General features: G+C 52.2%; 1 protein-coding gene across 5 annotated transcripts in view; it reads right to left on the reverse strand.

Annotated features, from left to right (window-relative positions):
- Nucleotides 1-250: 250 nt before the first annotated feature.
- Nucleotides 251-20,679, reverse strand: part of LDLRAP1 (low density lipoprotein receptor adaptor protein 1) — a 47,538-nt gene continuing 27,109 nt past the window's right edge. Inside the window, exons 9-10 of one of the 5 annotated variants that reach the window (XM_063804171.1) lie at nucleotides 6,064-6,121; nucleotides 251-1,238 (exon numbers count right to left, since the gene is read on the reverse strand). In XM_063804171.1, the coding sequence (XP_063660241.1) occupies nucleotides 1,230-1,238; nucleotides 6,064-6,121 (67 nt within the window). In that variant the 3' untranslated portion in view covers nucleotides 251-1,229. Of the gene's footprint in view, nucleotides 1,239-5,870; nucleotides 6,122-20,679 lie in introns of those variants that run through there. The other 4 variants (XM_016956563.4, XM_054664040.2, XM_054664013.2 and 1 more) reach the window with 4 other exon arrangements.

Below are 20,679 nucleotides of genomic sequence, written 5' to 3' on the forward strand. Positions count from 1 at the left end.
ATGGTAACACTTGTGGGGCATTCCTTTTTGAACAGTACCCATTCCCTTGATGTCTACAATATCACCTTTCTTATAGATTCGCATATATGTGGCCAAAGGAACAACTCCATGTTTTCTAAAAGGCCTAGAGAACATATATCGGGTGCCTCTCCTCTTTCCCTTTGTGTTCGTCATTTTGGCGAATTACTGGAAGATGGCGGTTCCGGCCGAAAGGGCGGGATTTTTTTTTAATGGATAACTATGGCAACAGCAGCTGCTATTTTATTTTATTTTTATTTTTAAATTTTTCTCAGCATATTATACCTCTGTGTGGCTGCTAATTTTTAGTGGGGTCAGATGAGGCCTCTCTGAGGAGGTGACATTTATACAGAAACCTGAAGGAAGTGAGGAAAAGAGGAACAACGGAAGAACACAAGTGAAGCCCCCAGGGGCAAACCAGCATGGCATGTTTAAGGACCATCTAACTGGGTCTGACCGCACACTGCATCCCTGCATAACTGGGTCTGACCACACACTACATCCCTGCATACCTGGGTCTGACCGCACACTGTGTCCCTGCGTACCTGGATCTGACTGCATACTGAAGTAGGGTGAGCTTCCAGGATGCGGCAAGCCTGGGACTGTGGCACCCATTCTGGGGTTCAAGAAGGAGGCTCCCCTAGGCCTGAGAACATGTTCTGAGCAAACAGGAGGCAGGAAGTCTTCTTCACCAGCATGCCAGCCTACTCTGAGCCCAGCCTGAGAGACCGCCAACATTTGCAGAAATACTTCCTGTTAACATTTACCTTGGCTGATGTTTATTAATCGGGTCTATTAATAGACTTTTTGTTTGGCCTTTCCTAAGGAATAACTTCTAGAAGAAGCATTCCTACCCAATTATGCCCTGCCTTGCACAATGCTTCGGGTTTGTAAATTGCTCTTCCATCCTTATCTCTTGATCCATTCATTTACTTATCCATAGCACACAATTATCGAGCAGGGAACAAGACAGACTCAACCCCTGTCCTTGTGGAGCATATATCTTTTATGAGAGACAAGTGTGGAGGCCCCTGGTGGCTCATTTTCTTCCTGCCTGTAGTAGTTTAGCAGAGCTGGCTCTGCTGGACCAGGCCAGTCTGCAGGGAATAGCTGACATCAGCTTTGGCGGATAGCAGTGTTCTTGTGTGTAGAGGATTCTTCGAGACTCTTCCTGAGTCCTGGGCATGCAGCCCTGGGCCTTGGCGTATTAGTCAGGATCTCTGGAGAAACAGAACAAATAGTATACAGAGAGATATACATATAAGAGGGTATTTATTTATTTATTTAGAGACGGAGTCTCCCTCTTTCACCAGGCTGGAGTGCAGTGGCACAATCTTGGCTCACTGCAACCTCCACCTCCTGGGTTCAAGTGATTCTCCTGCCTCAGCCTCCCAAGTAGCTGGGACTACAGGCGCGTGCCACCATGCCCAGCTAATTTTTTTGTATTTTTAGTAGAGACGGGGTTTCACCATGTTGGCCAGGATGGCCTCGATCTCTTGACCTTGTGATCCGCTCGCCTCGGCCTCCCAAGGTGCCGGGATTATAGGCGTGAGCTGCCACACCCGGCCCGTAAGAGGGTATTTATTATGGGAGTTGGCCCACACAATTATGGAGGCCAAGAAGTTCCATGACCTGCCATTTGCAAACTGAACAGCCAGGAAAGCCTTGGTGTAATTCAGCCCAAACCTGAAGACCCAAAAACCAAGAGCTTCAGTGCTGGAGGGCGGGAGAAGATGGAGGTCCCAGCTCAAGGAGAGAGAGGGAGAATTTACCCCTCCTCCAGCATTTTATTCTATATTCTATATTATTACTCCATTCTTTCATTCTATGAGAGACTGGATGGTGCCTACCCACATTGGTGTGAGTGGATCTTCTTTACTTAGTCTATGGATTCAAATGTGAATCTCTTCTAGAAACGTCTCACACACCCATAATGATAATGGCTTTATCTGGGCATCCCTTACCCCAGTCAAGTTGATGCATAAAGTCAACCATCACACTCAACAAGCATACTCCTTAGTGTTGCTCACCCCCAGCCCTTGATATATTTCTTTCTTTCGAGATGGAGTGTTGCTGTGTTGCCTGGGCTGAAGTGCAGTGGTGTGATCTCGGCCCACTGCAACCTCCACCTCCCAGGTTCAAGCAATTCTCCTGCCTCAGCCTCCTGAGTAGCTGAAACTACAGGTGTGTGCCACCACGCCTGGCTAATTTTGGTATTTTTAGTAGAGACGGGGTTTTGTCACGTTGGTCAGGCTGGTCTCGAACTCCCGACCTCAGGTGATCCCCCCGCCTCGGCCTCCCAAAGTGTTGTGATTACAGGCGTGAGCCACCATGCCCGGCCCAGGAAGACTTCTTAGAGGAAGGAACACTACATCTTGCAGATGCAGAAGTGGACATGGAAAGAGGAGTGGTCCAGGCAGCGGGGAGAGCACATAGGACCTAAAGACAAGATGGAAATGGCACTCTCAAGGCGCTCCATGACCCAAGAGAAAAGCAGGGCGGACCCACTTTAAGACGGAAAAACAGAACCTCTGTGAGGCCACTTTGAAGGGGTGGGTTGCCCCTCCACACCTGTGGGTGTTTCTCGTTAGGTGGAATGAGAGACTTGGAAAAGAAAGAGACACAGAGACAAAGTATAGAGAAAGAAAAAAGGGGGCCCAGGGGACCGGCGTTCAGCATATGGAGGATCCACGCCGGCCTCTGGGTTCCCTTAGTATTTATTGATCATTATTGGGTGTTTCTCAGAGAGGGGGATGTGGCAGGATCATAGGATAATAGTGGAGAGAGGGTCAGCAGGTAAACAGGTGAACAAAGGTCTCTGCATCATAAACAAGGTTAAGAATTAAGTGCTGTGCTTTAGATATGCATACACATAAACATCTCAATGCCTTCAAGAGCAGTATTGCCGCCCGCATGTCCCAACTCCAGCCCTAAGGCAGTTTTCCCTTATCTCAGTAGATGGAATATACAATCGGGTTTTACATGAGACATTCCATTGCCCAGGGACGAGAAGGAGACAGATGCCTTCCTCTTGTCTCAACTGCAAAGAGGCATTCCTTCCTCTTTTACTAATCCTCCTCAGCACAGACCCTTTACAGGTGTCGGGCTGGGGGACGGTCAGGTCTTTCCCTTCCCACGAGGCCATATTTCAGACTATCACATGGGGAGAAACCTTGGACAATACCTGGCTTTCCTAGGCAGAGGTCCCTGCAGCCTTCTGCAGTGTTTGTGTCCCTGGGTACTTGAGATTAGGGAGTGGTGATGACTCTTAAGGAGCATGCTGCCTTCAAGCATTTGTTTAACAAAGCACATCCTGCACAGCCCTTAATCCATTTAACCCTGAGTTGACACAGCACTTGTTTCAGGGAGCACAGGGTTGGGGGTAGGGTTACAGATTAACAGCATCTCAAGGCAGAAGAATTTTTCTTAGTACAGAACAAAATGGAGTCTCTTATGTCTACTTCTTTCTACACAGACACAGTAACAATCTGATCTCTCTTTCTTTTCCCCACACACACCTGACCCATCCAAAATAAGGTTACTGATATGCGGTGGACCCTAGATTTGAACCCCAGCTGTGACTGCACCCAGAGTCCTCCCGCCACGCCCACTCCCACCGTGGATAGCAGTTCTCGGTAACTCTTTCTCTTCTCGGGTTGGCCATTTCCATTCTCCACATTCCCACTCCACGCCTATGTGCACAGTTTCCACAGCTCCGCTCGGTGAAACACTAACTTTCCTTCTGGCTCCAGCACAAGTCCTGCCATTGGAAGGGATCTTGCGCTCCCATTTGGGCTAGGTTTGAGGTTAACGGTTGGTTTGTTGTTCGGAAATTAGGGGTTAGACTGTGGTCACAGGCACAGATCAGCTAAGGACGGAGGTCAGGACTGAAATTAAAAGTGAGTCATGGCCGGATGCAGTGGCTCACACCTGTAATACCAACACTTTGGGAGGCTGAGGCAGAAAGATCACTTGAGGCCAGGAGTTCAGAACCAGCCCTGGGCAACATGGTAAGACCCTGTCTCTACAAAATAAAAAATAAAATTAGCAGGGCATGGTGGCACATGCCTGTGGTCCCAGCTACTTGGAAGGATGAGGCAGGAGGATAGCTTGAGCCCAGGAGGCTGGAGCTGCAGCAAGCCAAGATCACACCACTACACTCCAGGCTGGGCGACAGAGTGAGACTCTGTCTCAAAAATAAAATAAAATAAAATAAACAAAATAGAAGTGAATCATGACAGAATTTCTGATCGGAGTCAAGGTTTAGTTAAGGGCCAGGATTAGAGTTTAGAGTATAGTAAGGGCCCAGCCTGGAACAGGGTTCAAAGAATTGTCTAAAAGACGAGGGCTCAGTTTTAGAGCAAGTTCAGGGCTCAGCCTGGAACCAGATTGAGGATCCATCCTGGAACCAGGATTAGAGCTCAGTCTGGGACTATGATCATGGCTAAGCATGGAGCTGGGGTCAAGCTCACTCTAGGGTCAGCTTTGGGTCTCAGCTTAGAACTAGAGTCAGGGTTCAGCTCAGGCTGGGGCTCAGAGATGTGAATCTGCATCTGAGAGTGGATTGAGGACCATCAGGGCTCAGGCATCCCTGGTCAGGGCCCCCATCTGCTCAGGCCTGGAGTGTGAGCTGTGCCCAGAGTGGGAGTGAGGCGGGAGAAGCCCAGTGAGGGCAAAGACACACCTCAACAGAGCCCCCACCCCTGCTGCAGTGCTGTGCTCCAGACCTCCTAACTCAGCCCCCTCCCTGACCCAAAACACATACACACACACACGTGCGCACACACGCATGTACACACACATATGCACACACCTGTAGGCACACACACATGTGCATGCACACACACACACATGCACACGCACGTGGGAAGCAGAGATTTAGGTATGTGGCCCTGGGAAATGCTGTGGCCCTGATGGACGCTGGTGTCTGCAGGGACCAGTCTGCCCTGATCAGATGCGGCCGCAGCACAGTCAGCTCTCAGGCAGGCCCAGAGATGAGTGTAGGGACAGGGAGGGGCTCAGGCTGCAACTCTCTCCAGCCAGCCTATCATGAGAGCCCCTGGGCCACCCAATCTGAATACCAGTTCTTGGTCACGCTTTCTCTTCTTTGGATTGGCTATTCCCATTCTCATATCATGAGAGACCCTGGGCCGCCTATCTTTAGAAGTCTGGGCCTCTACAAAAACCATCCATATTGCCTACAATTAGTCCGCTTGGACTGGCACTGCCCAGACCCCTGGAAAGATGATGGCCAGGTGTAGGGGAAACAGCCCTGGGCTTGGTGCTGGGCTCCTGGGTGCCACTGTCTTGCTTCCCTTCTCTGGGCCAACTGTAAAATGGGAATAAAATGACACTCTCAAGGAGGGTGGGTATTTGACAAAGGAAGAAACTGACAATCAGAGAAAAAGGAAGAATCTGACCGAGGGTCACACAGCCCAGTGAGGGGCAGTGTGGGGACTAAAACCCAGGCCTGCTGACAGCAAAGGCCTTACTTCTCTTGCCAATCAGGCCTCCTTTGTCTCAGAGGCTGACCTGTTCATGCTCACCTCAGCCCCTCATACAGGCTCCCAAGAGTAGGCAGTAGAAAGGGAGAAGGGGTGGGTAGGGGCAGGACAGACTGCCCCTTCCTTGGGTCTGCTGGGATGTCGGAGCACAGGAGAGTCAAATAGGCCCAGAGGCCAGCTCCAGCTCTGGACCCAGGTTAAAACCCCAGCTTCCGCCGGGCGCAGTGGCTCACGCCTGTAATCCCAGCACTTTGGGAGGCCGAGGCAGGTGGGTCACAAGGTCAGGAGATCGAGACCATCCTGGCTAACACGGTGAAACCCTGTCTCTACTAAAAATACAAAAAGTTAGCCGGGCGTGGTAGCAGGCACCTGTAGTCCCAGCTACTCAGGAGGCTGAGGCAGGAGAATGACGTGAACCCAGGAGGTGGAGCTTGCAGTGAGCCGAGGTCGTGCCACTGCACTCCAGCCTGGGCGACAGAGTGAGACTCCGTCTCAAAACAAACAAACAACCAAACAAAAAAAACCCAGCTTCCCCACACACCTGCTGTGTGCTCTCAGGTGAATCGCCCCACCTCTCTGAGCAAGATGCGAACCTCCATCTACAAAAGAGAGATAATCAGAGCTACTTCCTCTTTTGTGATTATTAAATAAGAAATGCATAAACAGAAATGATCTATAAATGTTGCTGTTGCCACTGTCGCCACCGCCAGCTTCAACTCTCACCGCTCTGCCCTCAGTCTCACCACCCCACACCCACCAGTCTTCCCATCTCCCCATGTGCCACACTGCTTCTTGCTTTGGGACCTTGGGACATGCCATTCTTTTGACCTGGTCTGACCTACAAAAATCACTTCCTCAGAGCACCCCCAGATGAGATCAGAACATTCTCTGCCCTGCCCTTTGTAGCACTTGCCAGGACTGTAACATGAGGCTGGGGTTATAGGTGGAACAGGATAGCAGCAGGAACTTTTCCATTTGCCCCAGAATTGACAGCTGGGGTCCAGAGCCAGGGTAAAGAATTGCAGAACACCCCAAATCCTGAAGACAGGCCCCAACAAATAGGGCCAGATGCTCCCTCTAGGGCTTGCTGAGAAGGCAAGACTGGCCCTCCCATCCCTCTACTTCTAGATTTATGTGGGGGAAGGGATTCTTCAGGGATATGAAGCTTCAGCTTCATATGGAAGCTGTGGATTTTCTCTCCTCTTCCCCACCACCCAAGACCCCTCTCAACCAAGCCCAGTGGGAGAGGCACCAAGAAAATCACATGTTATTATGGAGGTAGGAAGGTCCCTGCTGAGAGGCAAGACTGGCATCTCCCTCCTGGGGACCTTTGCTGGTGTGGCCAACTTGTTCTGTCCCTGGGCCTGTCTGAGCAGGGGAAGAGAGTAGTGGAGAGAAATGGCAGGGTGGAAGGCGCTGGCAATAAGGCAGTCCACATGCCTGCCATTTGCTGAGGCCAGCAGAGAACACAGAAAAAAGAACTGAACTTGTACCATCTTTTGGGACCCAACCAAGAAGACACCCACCACACAAGGGGCCCCAGCAACAGGAACCATGGGGCGGACTGCTGCAGGCAAGAGCAGGGGGTTGGGGGGCATTGGAAGAGGTTATCTAGGAGCCAGATAACCACATCAGGTGACTGTGGAGGCTGAGGCCCCCACAGGACCTCCAAAGAGCACACACATGTTCCCACAGAGCCAGCATTCAGACACCTGCCACGCGGAGGACCTTGGCAGCTGACAGGCTCAACCCACAGACAGGAGCACAGTCTGGGTGGATGAAGAAGGAGATATTGCCTGTCGAGCCCCTGTTCTCTCAGCCCCTGTGCTGGAGAAGCCAGATGTTAAAAATAGAGAGGGAGACACGAAGCACTGGCATGTGCTACAACGTGACGAACCTTGAAAACATCCCACAGAGTGAGAGAAGCCAGACAAAAGACCACACATGTCATAGGAATCCATTTATATGAAATGTCAAGAACAGGCAAATTCATAGAGACAGAAAGCAGATTAGTGGTTGCCTAAGGCTCGGGGGTTGGGAGTGCAGAGACATGGTGGAGGATGGCATAGGGGTTTTAATGGATAGGGATGGGAAACTACAAAAGGTGTAACATACATATAATGGGCATACCAGAAAGAGATGACAAAGAGAAAGGAATGGAAGCAATATTTGAAACAATGATAACAGAAGTTTTCCAAATTTATGTCAAGCACCAAACTACAGATCCGGGAAGCTCAGAGAATACCAAGCAGGATAAATACAACAACAATAACAAATCTACACCTAGCATATTATTTGCAAACAAGAGAATATCAAAGATTTTTTTTAATCCCAAAAAAACCTGGGCTCAGTGGCTCACGACTATAATCCCAGCACTTTGGGAGGCTGAAGTGGGCAGATCACTTGAGGTCAGAAGTTCGAGATCAGCCTGGCCAACATGGCGAAACCCCATCTCTACTAAAAAAGTATAAAAAATTAGCCAGGCATGGTGGCAGGCTCCTGTAATCCCAGCTATTCGGGAGGCTGAGGCACGAGAATCACTTGAACCTGGGAGGTGGAGGTTGCAGTGAGCTGAGATGGCTCCACTGCACTCCAGCCTGGGCAACAGAGTGAGACTCCACCAAAAAAAAAAAAAAATCCCCAAAAAAGCCAAAGGAAAAAAAACACCTCACCTACAGAGGAGCAAAGATAATTATATCCAACTTCTCAGAAACCATGCAAACAAAAAGAGAGTGGAATGGAATTTTTGTTTTTTTTTTTTGAGATAGTCTCACTCTGTCCCCCAAGCTGGAGTGCAGTGGCACGATCTCGGCTCACTGTAAGCTCTGCCTCCCGGGTTCAAGTGATTCTCCTGCCTCAGCATCCCAAGTAGCTGGGACTACAGGCCTGCGTCACCACGCCTAGCTAATTTTAGTATTTTTAGTAGAGACGAGGTTTCACCATGTTGCCCAGGCTGGTCTTGAACTTCTAACCTCAGGTAATCCGCCCACCTCGGCCTCCCAAAGTGCTGGGATTACAGATGTGAGCCACTGTGCCCGGCTCATTGTATACTTTAAATGAGTTGTATGATATGTGAATTATATCACAATAAAGCTGTTATTTTTAAAAGGATGGGGATTCAAGTCTAAGGTGATGAAAAGTTCTGGAGATAGACAGTGGGGAAGGCTGTACAACAATGTCAGTGTATGTAATGCCATTGAACTGTATACTTTAAAAAGTCAAAATGGTAATTTTTTTTTTTTTTTTTTTGAGATGGGGTCTCGCTCTGTCGCCAGGCTGGAGTGCAGTGGCACGATCTCGGATCACTGCAACCTCTACCTCCCAGGTTCAAGCGATTCTCCTGCCTCAGCCTCCTGAGTAGCTGGGACTACAGGTGCATGCCACCATGCCCAGCTAAGTTTTGTATTTTTAGTAGAGACGGGGTTTCACCATGTTCGCCAGGATGGTCTTGATCTCCATATCTAGTGATCTGCCCGCCTTGGCCTCCCAAAGTGCTGGGATTACAGGCATGAGCCACCATGCCCAGACCATTCTACCATAATTTTTTGAAATAAATTTTAAAATAGAGTGGGGGAAGTATCTTAGAACCAGATAATGCATCCCCAAATATCTGGAGTCAGTGGGCCAAGGACGTACCAACTCAGTCAATGTCTGATGAAAGAATGAAGAGCTTCCCTTATTTGAGAGACAAGAAAACTGAGGCCCAAGGGGAAGCCATGGCACTGCCCAGGGCTGCACAATAGGGCCAAGGCAGAGATCAGGACCAGAACCCAGATAAGTTCCACCCCTGGGAAGCCCAGGCCTGCGCTGGGCGGGGCTGGATTTCACCAAGCCCCTCCCCCAGCTGTGCACATCTGTCCATCTCAGTGGGATGAGGCCGTTGCCCAGGCAGCTGGCCAAGGACTCAAACATCCAGGACAGAACAACAGAGGCGCTTCCAAGGGGCAGTATTGGCAGCCTCATGCTTGAACCTGAGCCCTACGGGGCTGCCCCCTCCTGCCTGGCTCTGGGGGCTGTATTCCTAAGGCCACACTTTGTCTCCTTACCCCAAATCCTCCTACCTCAGCAGGAGTACCGGGATGCGGTCCAGGTCAGCTACTGCCTGGGGGAGGCACTCAGCAGGTCCCTGCCCCTCCCGGGGTCTCCATTTCCCCTTCAGCATAGTCAGGTTTCATCCAGCTCTGCCGGTCCCACTCCTCAAATCTGCACAGCCTTTGCTGACACTGCTGTCTTGGAACACTTAGCCCTTCAGGTGCCCTAGTTGGAGGGAAGAGACGCCCTGCCGTTAGAAGCCTCAGCCCGAGGTGGGAGACAGGGCCCTGCACACAGGAGCTCCCGATGTGTCAGAGGAGCGAGAGTTCTGCCCTTCAGAGCTTCCAGCCTGAAGAGGGAAACAGACCACCCCGGATTCAGCAACTCCTGGTCTGATGGGGGAGACCTGAACCATCACAGGAGTCTCCTGTGTCAGTGCTTGGGCCCTGTTTGGTATCTCTCTTTTTCAGAAACCCTCTCCTCTCCCTGGCTCAAGAGGCCAGGGGCCCATACCTACCTCTCTGCTTCTCAGAATTCAGCTGCCCTCCTAGTTTACTCAGCAGTGCCCCCGCCCCAGGCTGCTGGCTACAGCAGGCATCACGACAGAATGCCCATGTGCTGAGGCCCGGCAGAGAACACATGTTCCTCACACCCCATTTGCTTTTGGTGAGAAGCTCTCCAGCCCAGCACGGCACCCTCTTGGTCCAGGACTGGCCCCCAAGCAGGCCAATGGCAGTAACATCTAGAATTAGGAAGTACTCAGTCTAGACAGGCTCTTCCTGCTTTTGCTAAGGCCAACAGACTAAGGCTGGCCTAAATTTAGGGAAACTCCTCCAGAGCCTGGTTCTGAGCCTTCCAGGATTCATGGTGTCCTGCCGGGTTCTCACAGTACCCCAAAGCCTGGGGTTACTACTGATGAAGAAACTCAGAGCCTGGTCCCCATCTATAAAATGGGGTTGATAAAAGCAACACCTCTTGAAAGATAATTGTGGGCCAGGTGCAGTGGCTCACACCTGTAATCCAGCACTTTGGAAGGCCAAGGCAGGAGGACTGCTTGAGACCGAGAGTTCGAGACCAGCCCGGGCAATGTAGTGAGGCTCCATCTCTACAAAAAAAATTAAAAAGTTAGCCAGGTATGGTGGCTCACACTTGTGGTCCCAGCTACTTGGGAGGCTGAGGAGGGAGGATCACCTGATCCCAGAAATGTCAAGGCTGCAATGAGCTGTGATTGTGCCACCGCACTCCAGCCTGGGCAATGTGAGACCCTGTCTCAAAAATAATAATAATTGTAAAGATTAAATTGAGATAATGAAGCCAAAATGTTAGCACAGTGTCTAGCCAAGGTGAATAATTTCTAGCTTTTGGTTTTGTTTTGTTTTTTTCTCGCTCAGCATTTAAACCCCCTTTTTAATTTAATTTTTTTGTTTTAGAGACATTCTGTTACCCAGGCTGGAGTGCAGTGGTGCTCCTTAGCCTCCCAGAGTGCTGGGATTACAGGCAGGAGCCACTGCGCCCGGCCTCGAGCCTAGTGAACCTTACAGGAGACAGCTCTGCCTTCCCGTGCAGAAGCTGATGTTCAGCCTAGTCAGCTAGGAGCAGGCATGACACCGACTGCATCCACCAGGAGCCTACCCTGAATCTGCGGAGAAGAGACAGAACAGACAGAAGCAGACATCTTCTGTAGGGGCACCCTGCCTGTGTCCTGACTGCCAGCCTCCCTCGACAGCTGTTCTCTCTCTGAGCCCACTTCTCCAGCCGATTGCCTGAGCTCCTTGGTGTCTTTCCAATAAGTTCCTTTCTGCTTAAATTAGCGAGGGTCAGTTTCCATTGTTTTCAACTCAGAAACCTGGCGGGTTTGGAAATTGGTTGGAGGGGGTGGGTTTCGAGCTCCATACCCTCGGGGAAATGATGATCTGGTCTAGTCAGAGCTGAAGGAAGGGAAAATCCAGTTAGCGTTCAGGGATGAGAATCTAGCAGCTGTGGTATGTAGTGGTGAAACAGCTAATTAAGTTATATTAATTAATTAAATTATGGCCTGTGGCCATCTGGGAAAAAAGCGCCATTGAAGGCAGAGCTTCGAGGGTCTGAGTCGACACTGCTATTGAACACATGAATGGCACGAAGATTTCAGAGATGGGGTAGCTGCTTCTGTGGCACTGGGCGATTCAAGGAAAAAGAATAACAAGCTTAAATCCCTACATTCTTGGCTCAAGGCATGGACTGGAGCCTAGGAACTTTCTATAACTGTGCTGAAAACAATTCTCTTATCTTTGATGGCAGCAGGATTAAGTCTGTGAAAAACCAAATGTAAAATCTGACCCTTAGCATCACCACGTGACAGTGGCAGCTGAGCTCGCGGCCTCCTCTTCCTCTGCCTGCTGCATAAATCCTATCAGTTCCTCTGGGCTGCTCCTGGGTTTTCTTCTCTTCTTGCCCTGCAGCCCTGCAGGGTGTGGGACGCATTTGGCCCCAAGTAACAGAAAGCTGCGCACGTGGAGGCGGATCCTGGTGCAGATGTGTGTGCAGGTGCTTTTCACTCCCAGCTCTGCTGTTCTCAGGGCTGGCCTCACCGAGTGGGGTGCTGGAGCTGGGTCTTTCTGCCTTGCAAGAACAGACTGTGTGCATCTTAACTCCAGGTTAAGTGATGTCATGTTGGTAGCCTGACATTGGCCATGGTGGCCATATTTACACTAGGAAATCGACAAGCGCTACAAGTCAAGGCTTTAAACAACACACGGAGAGGTGGCACACTGCATACTGTTAGCGTCATCCCAGATCTGGTCCTCTGAAGGCGTAGCATGGGTCACATAAGACAAAGTAACAAATTTAAGAAGCCATGTTTCTCATTTCTGCATGCCAGCATAATTTCACAAGCCCCTGATTCTGTGACATTGTACAGCTCTCCAGAAAGATGCTTTAAAGACAAAACCCTCACGTCTCTCGCCTGAGTCACTATATTCTTTAAAAGATAAATGGCCCCACACCAGGCACAGTGGTTCACACCTGTAATCCCAGCACTTTGGGAGGCCAAGGTGGATGGATTGATTGAGTCTCAGGAGTCTGAGACCAGCCTGGGCAACACGGTGAAACCTCATCTCTACAAAAAATATATAAATTATCCAGGTGCAGTGGCATGTGTGTCTGTAGTCCCAGCTATTCAACAGGCTGAGGTGGAAGGATCGCTTGGGCCGGGGAGGTTGAGGCTGCAGTGAGCCATGATCACACCACGGCACTGCACTCCAGCCTGGGCAACAGAGTGAGACCTTGTCTTAAGAAAAAAAAAAAAAAAAAAGACAAACGATCCTAGTCCTTGCCTTTTCCTACACATAAGGTAATGATGTCTAACGGGGTTAGTGATGATGCCTCTGTAATCTATCACCAGATGGACTCCTGCACCCAAATTTCAATGTGATTTTGCACTACCGAACCTCCACCAGCTGCATATCAGCAGTGGGCTCAAATGCTGTGCCGGAGTTGTCTGACAAACCCTCTCTGGAGGGCTGCTTGCGGGCCATAGGCCTCTGTCTACAGTCATCAGCAAGACTTCTGTATAAAACTAATTTTAACGCTTTAAAAGCTTGATTTTTGTCTTTAGTCAACGGTCACCCGCTTCTTTGTGTGCTGAGGAGAGAGAGACAGAGAGAGAGAGAGGAAATAACTCTCCCAGTGTTCCCTGAAGAGCCAGAGCCCTGTTGGGGTGAGATCTCTGAACAAAACTGTCTTTTTCAGGGAATGAGGAAAGAGCAAATGGAGGTGGGGGGCTCACCCACACCTGCCGCTTCACTGATGACAGAGCTACATCCCCAGCCCAGATGCCCCCTGAGCTCCCGACCTGTGTAACTGATGACCTGCTGGAGACCTCCACTGCGACAATCCTAACAACAGTCCCAATAGCTGGTGCACACGCACTGACGCGGGCCAGGCACTGTTCCAAGTGCTCTCTGCAGCTCCTCTCATCCACACAAGAGCCCCACTATCACCCCCATTTACAGATGGGGAAGATGAGGCGCCGAGGGTGGCATAACCTGCCCAGGTCACTTGCCAGAGCCAACTCACGGTGATGCTGGGACCTGAGCCAGCCACCCGGCGCCAGGCCTCTGCTATGCACCCTGTCTTGTCCCCGCCAGGTGCCTCAAATGCTCCGCCTTCCCTCACACCTGCTTTGAGCCCTTCCCCTCCTCGTCTAACTTCAACACAGTGAGGTCTCACCGCAGGCCTCCCTGCTGTAGAAAGCCTTCCTAACCGCACACCAGGCTCGACGCTCATCTCTGGCTGGCATGTGACTCTGCCTCCTGCACTGGGCGTGGCAACTGTCTGGCTCCTCGTCTGTTCCCTGCATGAACCTCGAGTTCCTTGAGGGCAGGAAACCAGCCCAGGACCTGCCCACAGGGCCACCTGGTAAGGAACAGGTCAGGGAAAGCCCAGCCCAGGTCCTGGTGGTCCTGGCACGTCCCCTCTGCCTAGCCATCCAGGCTCGCATCCTGGCAGCCCCTCCCCCACTCCACCTCCCAGCTGGGTCTGCTCCTCACGCTCAGCAAGGCTCTCCTCAGCTCCGTTCATCAGCCTCCTTCCTGCTCTACTCTTTTATTAAGATTCTAATTAAATAATTCTAATTAAATGTAATGAGCTGATTCCACAAATTTATTGCAATAAAGCAGCGTTCAGGACATGCTTCCTCCCGATCTTTCTCAGGAGGTGGATGCGGGGATGGCACAGGGTCTCTGCTGCCTGGGGTGACTAAGTGGGGCTAGGACGGACTGCCACGCTCACAGGAACATCGCCACGGGAGGGAACCACTGGCTGGACATCCACAGCCCGGCCAAGGCCTTCCCATGTGGAGCCGCCCCAGGCTCCCTGCACCAGGCAGAAGCTCCTCTGCTCTTAGAGACAGCAGGTGCAGGCCTGAACCCCACTGCTGGCTCCTCCTTGGGTCTGTGTCTCAGGCCACTCCTAGTGCCTCTGCCTGATGGCACCATGCTGCCACCTCCACATCAGGAGGGGCAGCCTCCTTCTGTGTGACCTTAGCTAAGTCCCACCCCAAATCTGGGCCCCATCTCAGTTTCCACTGAAGGGCAGGCCGGACGGGGTGGGAGAGAGCCCCTGTGAAAGATAAAGTGGATGGTCTGTTGGGTTAGGATTGGCCTTGAATCTTGGCCCCGTTCCTTCCTGGCTGTGTGGCCTGTGGCAAGTTGCTTCATCTCTCTGAGCCTCAGTAGTAACAGCCACCACTGGCCGGGCACCCAAAGCCAGGCGCTTTGCTTTCCTTTCACTGTCTCATACTGCTACTTTTGTTTTTATTTTGTTTTATTTTGTTTTTTGTTTTTTTGAGATGGAGTTTCACTCTTGTTGACCAGGCTGGAGCGCAGTGGCACGGTCTCGGCTCACTGCAACCTCCGCCTTCTGGTTTCAAGTGATTCTCCTGCCTCAGCCTCCCCAGTAGCTGCGATTACAGGCATGTGCCACCACACCTGGCTTATTTTGTATTTTTAGTAGAGATGTGGTTTCTCCATGTTGGTTAGGCTGGTCTTGAACTCCCGACCTCAAGCGATCCACCTGCTTTCACCTCCCAAAGTGCTGGAATTACAGGCGTGAGCCACCACGTCTGGCCTACTTTTGTTTTTTCTGAGGAGTCTCACTCTGTTGCCCAGGCTGGAGTGCAGTGGCACGATCTTGGCTCACTGCAACCTCTGCCTCCCGAATTCAAGTAATCTTCCTGCTTCGGCCTCCCGAGTAGCTGGGATTACAGGCACATGCCACCATGCCCGGCTAATTTTTTTTTTTTTTTTTAAATAGAGATGGGGTTTCACCACGTTGGCCAGGCTGGTCTCAAACTCCTGACCTCAACTGATCCGCTCACCTTGGCCTCCCAAAGTGCTGGGATTACAGGCGTGAGCCACCACACCCAGCCTCATGCTGCTGCTTTTGAAGTCAGACTGCCTGGTTCAAATCCTGGCTCTACTAGTTCCCAGCTGAGTGACCATGGGCAAGTCATGCCACCTCTCTGGGCCTCAGTTTCCTCTTCTGCAAAATGGGGCCTGTACCCATTCCAGAGAGTTATTGTGAGAAGCCCATGGGGTTGTTCGTGTAAAGCTCTTAGCCCAGGGCTGGGCACATACTCAGTGCTCATTTAATCTCCACAGTAGGCCCAAGACGCCGGTCCCGCCTCTACAGATAAGGAAACGGAGCAGCCATTTGACTAAGGTTTTTGAACTAGGAAATGACAAAGTGAGATTTTTGTTTGTTTGTTTGTTGGTTTTTGTAAGACAGGGTCTCATTCTGTGGCCGAGGCTGGAGTACAGTGGTGCAATCACAGCTCACTACAGCCTTGACTTTCCAGGCTCAAGTGATCTTCCCACCTCAGTCTCCTGAGTAGCTGGGACTACAGATGCATGCCACCATGCGCAGCTGGTTTTTTTTTTTTTTTTTTTTTTTTTTTAGTAGAGACAAGGTTTCTCCAGGTTGCTCATGCTGGTCTCAAATTTCCGGACTCTAGTGATTCACCTGCCTCAGCCTTCCAAAGTGCTTGGATTACAGGCATGAGCCCCTATGCCTGGGCAAAAGTGGGATTTGAACCCAGGTCCTTTTGACTTCTACCTCCATGCTCTTTCCACAGTGCTGGAGTCCTGGCTTTCCCAGGAGGCCCCCAGGTTTAGAGATCTGACCCTTCCTTGGGGCTGGCAAGGCCCAAACATCATACAGTCTTCCCACCCGGGTAGTGAGAGCCCTGGTCCAGCCTTGCGGCCTGAAGAAAGGGTCTCTGATTTAAAGCACTGCATTTGGGGACCAGGACGGTGAGTCGTCCCTACCTCAGCTGTCAGAGACCCTTGGGGAGGAGACCCTGAACCCAAGTACCCAAGAAGCACAGGCCAGTCCTACTGGGTCCTGGGTGCTGTTTCCATTCGTTCCAAGAACTAGAGCTGAGCTGTGGAATGTCAAGTGAGCATGAAACAGACAATGACAGGCCAAAGTCAAAGACACCCCTCACTGCTGCCCACTACAGACAAGCAGGAACCCACAGACGCACAAGGAAACACACAGGCCTCTCACCCTTGACTCATGTACAGACCTTCAGGTCTACACGCTCCTGGCACATACAGGCCCACAGAGCCAACACAGGCTCACTCATGCACACCCAGAGAAATGATATAGCATGCCCAGAACATTCGCTGCATCAGCCTCTTGCTCGGCTGGCAGGGACCAAGAGACACCAGCCCTCCACATCACATGGGGATACACCAATCTCTGACTCAGGCTACTGCCAGAGGCCCACAGACACCCACAGGGCTCCCGACACACAGATTTGGGACCACCACCAAACCCAGGCAGCTGGCCATGCACACATCCTTTTCTTCAACCTGGAAGCCCCCCGCTCGGACAACAGAGCAGGAGGACATGGGGTTGCCTTTTCTACCTTCCATCTGCCTGCTTGCAAGCCCCGAGGTTGCTCTCTCTTGGGCTTGACCCTGGATGACAGCCTCAGTATCCTACAGCCTCAGTCTCTGCATTGCCCCTGGCTGTGCAGCCTTTGTGTCCTCGAGACCCCACACTGAGCCCTGCACAGCAGGTCTGAGCCTTGCCACCGCCCTGTGGTCCAGGCCTGCACCTGCTCTGAGCCCATTTCCCAGTCCACCTCCTTCCTCCCTCCTCTCCAGCCTCAGACTTCCTCCTGCCCTTGGCACATTCCAAACTGCAATCCTGGGGCTTTGCGCTTGCTCTTTGCCCTCTCAGGTGCCCTTTCTCTGGGGCCTCCCTACCTCCTCCAGCACTCTGTCCAACTCCGACCACCCCAGGTGCAGCAGCGCTGCCAGCCAGGCCACTCCCCATCCCCTCCCCTGCCCTTTTTCCTTTGGAGTGCTTACACCACACCTATTTTTATGTATTTACAAATATTTATACATATTTGGGGGAGCGTCAGCTCCATGAGGATGGGGATTTCTGCTGTTTTGTTTGCTGCCATGTTCCAGACGCCTGGCATGCATCCTGGCATGTGGTGGGCACTCAATCGCTGGGCATTGGATGAATGAGCCTGGCTCAGGGAGAGGCAGGAGCAGGCCCCGCCTGTGTGAAATAGCCCTGGGGTGCTGTCCTAGCTTTTCACATCTCGATCAGGTCAGTTCGTGGCCTCACGTGGCTGTCCTAAGGATTACATAATGTGTGCAAAGCCTCGGCATAGCTCCCGACATAGGTGTGGCAGCCAGGTTTTCTCTGGGCTAACCTCCCTCAGCTCCTTTTACCCTCCCTGCCCCCCAACAGTGTCGGGGTGGTGGGGTGCCAGGGGGTCTGCTGCATCTCAGCACCATTTCCCTTCCCTTCCTTGTGCCCTCCTGAGCCGCAAGGGCTGATGCCTGCAAACCACCTCTTCCCAACTTCCCTTGCCAGCAGCTTCCGGCCAGCTAAGCCCCGGGATGCAGCCACTGGGACCTACAGGAGCAGCAGCCGCCAGATCCCTGAGCCCCTGCAGGGACCACCTGCACCCTCGCCCTGCCAGGGCTTTTGTGATCTGGTGCTCTTCACTAAATCCCTTCCTACTGGAAACAGCTAGACTGCAACGCTTTCCTCACTAGACAGTAGAGTTTGTTGAGTTTTTCCTGAGGGCATAATGTGGTGGTCTCAACATGGCGGGGCCTGAGTGTGCACCTGGGTGCATCAGGGGAGCTGGTAGGACACAACTTGTCTCCTCCCCACCTTGGCTACCCTGGGTGGGCCTTACCCCTGGGGAGAAACTGGTCTTCCCCACCCCCATCTGACCTCCCCCCGCCCCGCAAAGCAGCCCCTGTTTGGACTGCACCTTTATCCTATTTAACAGGTGAGGAGACTGAGATACAGGCTACTAAGTTGTTTCTGCGGCTAAAAATCGGCCGTCTGGGATTGAAAGCCAGTCCTGACTGCTGTGGCCCCAGAGGCTGCACTCGGAACTGCAGCTCCATGCCCCCTCTTCTAGGTGTCTGGCCAGCAGCCTGAGCTGCAGATGAGACTTCAGCGTCCTTGAGGGGGACAGTGGAGAGACGGATGATGAGCTGGTGCTCATTACATGCTCAAGAATCCACCAAGGTCCTTTCTCCAGCCTCTTCTTACCAACATCACATCCAGTTCCCCGCAAGCACATGGCCCCCTTCTAGCAAGAGTGGGAGGGACTTCTCTCTCCTTTACTCCAGGTGGATGGAGGACTGGGCATGGAGTCGGTGGAAAATACAGCTCAGATCCCAGCTCTCTTAACTGCCTGTGAGTCCCGGGCAAGTCCTGTGCCCTCTGCAGGTCTCAACTCCCCATTATAAGCTCAGTGCGTGGGCTGGGGAACCATCAGGGGCTCTCCCAGCACTAACATTCTAGAATCTCACTTTGAAGACAGCATGAAAACCAAGATCTTGGTTGGGGCAGAAGGTGGACCACACAACGTTTTACCAAACCAGGCTGGGCATGCCATGCCATCGGCTGTGTGTGACGGAGACCCAGAGTGCCTAAGCCCAGTGCACCCGGTGCACACTGGGGAGCTGTCACAGGAAGGGTCTGACAGCAGGCAAAGTGGACTCCCAGGCTGCAGGGACTCCAGCACTGCCTGCTGAGCCAGGGCTGCCCTTTCTCACAGCTCTCATGGGAGCCAGGCTGTTCTCCCCTCCTGATGAACTGACTCACTGATGGCCGCTCTGTGCCAGGTGCTAGGCTGGGCACTGAGGCCGTGGGGCAAATCAGACAGGCATGTCCTCAGGGAGCTCCCAGGCTAGCACATGCAGTCGCCAACCATTCTACCCTTCCTTTGATGCCCAGCAGGAATATGCCCCTCTCCCAGGAGCCTGCCCTGGCTTCCCCAGCTGCCATACCTCAGCTCTGACTTCCAATGTCCCGCTGGCCTAGTGCAAGCCCAGCTCATGCCCGGTGACTTTCCAGGGCACCATGAACTATAACCCCTGGACTGCGAGGGGGTCAAGGGCAGCTGTGCCTCAGTCACCCTGAGACAGGCCGTGCTGGGGCTCAGCAGGTGCAGTCAGAATTGCTGTCTGGCAACAAGGATTCATGACACAGCCCACATCTGTCCTGGCCACAAACGCACCATCTGATCCAGTACCTCTGTGCTGGACACTTGGCTAAGGTTACTCTGGGCTGGGTTCAGAAGTTCCTAAGCAAGCAAGGTCATCCTGATTTGCCAATGTCCCAAGTGACCTGCAGAGGCAGGGCCACCCAGCACAGTGGGGAACACACTGGCTCTGAGTCCCAGGCCTGCCTCCTAATAGCTGTGTGAGGCTGGCTGATCACGTAACCTCCACAGGCCTTGGTATCATCATCTCTAAAATGGGCTAACAATACCTGCAAGCACAGGCGCCGTGCAGCAGCTTCAACTAGCTGGTACGTGTGGATGCTGCTGGTGTTCAAGATGTGCACCCTCCTTCCTGCCCTTCCAAGGCTGGCATTCACCTCCCAGAGGAAGCCTTCCTTCTCTGAGGGGCACCAACGCTCACTGTGGGCCCCACTGGCAGGCTGAGCAGTGCCACTGGGGACAAAGCAGGGTCTCAATGCAATGAGACATACCCCTGCGGAGTTCTAAACTAGGCATGTCCAGAGAAGTGGCCCCAAAGGGCAGCCACTGGGGAAGAGGTGGGATCTGCTCTGGTGTCTAGCTAGGAAGTCAGCCTCTGCCTGTGGAGACACCCACTGGCCAGCAGCTTTCCAGTGTCTTCCGTGGTAGCTGGGGCTGCTGGCGAGGCAGAGCAGGGCACGCCAGGTCGGTTGGGGTTTGCCTTGATCTGCACGGAGAGGCACTGTGCAGTGGAAATCCGGAGCGCTGGGGTCAGAGAGCAGGGTTCAAATCCCAGATCCCCGAGTGGATGTGAGACTTTGGTCAACTTGTTGATCCTCCTTCACCCTCAGCTGCCTCATCAGGAAAACGGGACTAGGACCACCTACCTGGTAGCATGTGAGGTTGCAAGGACTAGTATCACCAGTGTTAGGTGCAAAAGACCTAACAGGCCCAAGGGTTACTTTATTTTTATTTTTATTTTGAGAAGGAGTCTCATTCTGTCGCCCAGGCTGGAGTGTAGTGGCGCGATCTCGGCTCACTGCAAGCTCCACCTCCTGGGTTCACGCCATTCTGCCTTAGCCTCCCAAGTAGCTGGGACTACAGGCGCCCGCC

This window comes from Pan troglodytes, chromosome 1 (genome assembly GCF_028858775.2).
Source record: "Pan troglodytes isolate AG18354 chromosome 1, NHGRI_mPanTro3-v2.0_pri, whole genome shotgun sequence".
Taxonomy (NCBI): Eukaryota; Metazoa; Chordata; class Mammalia; order Primates; family Hominidae; genus Pan; species Pan troglodytes.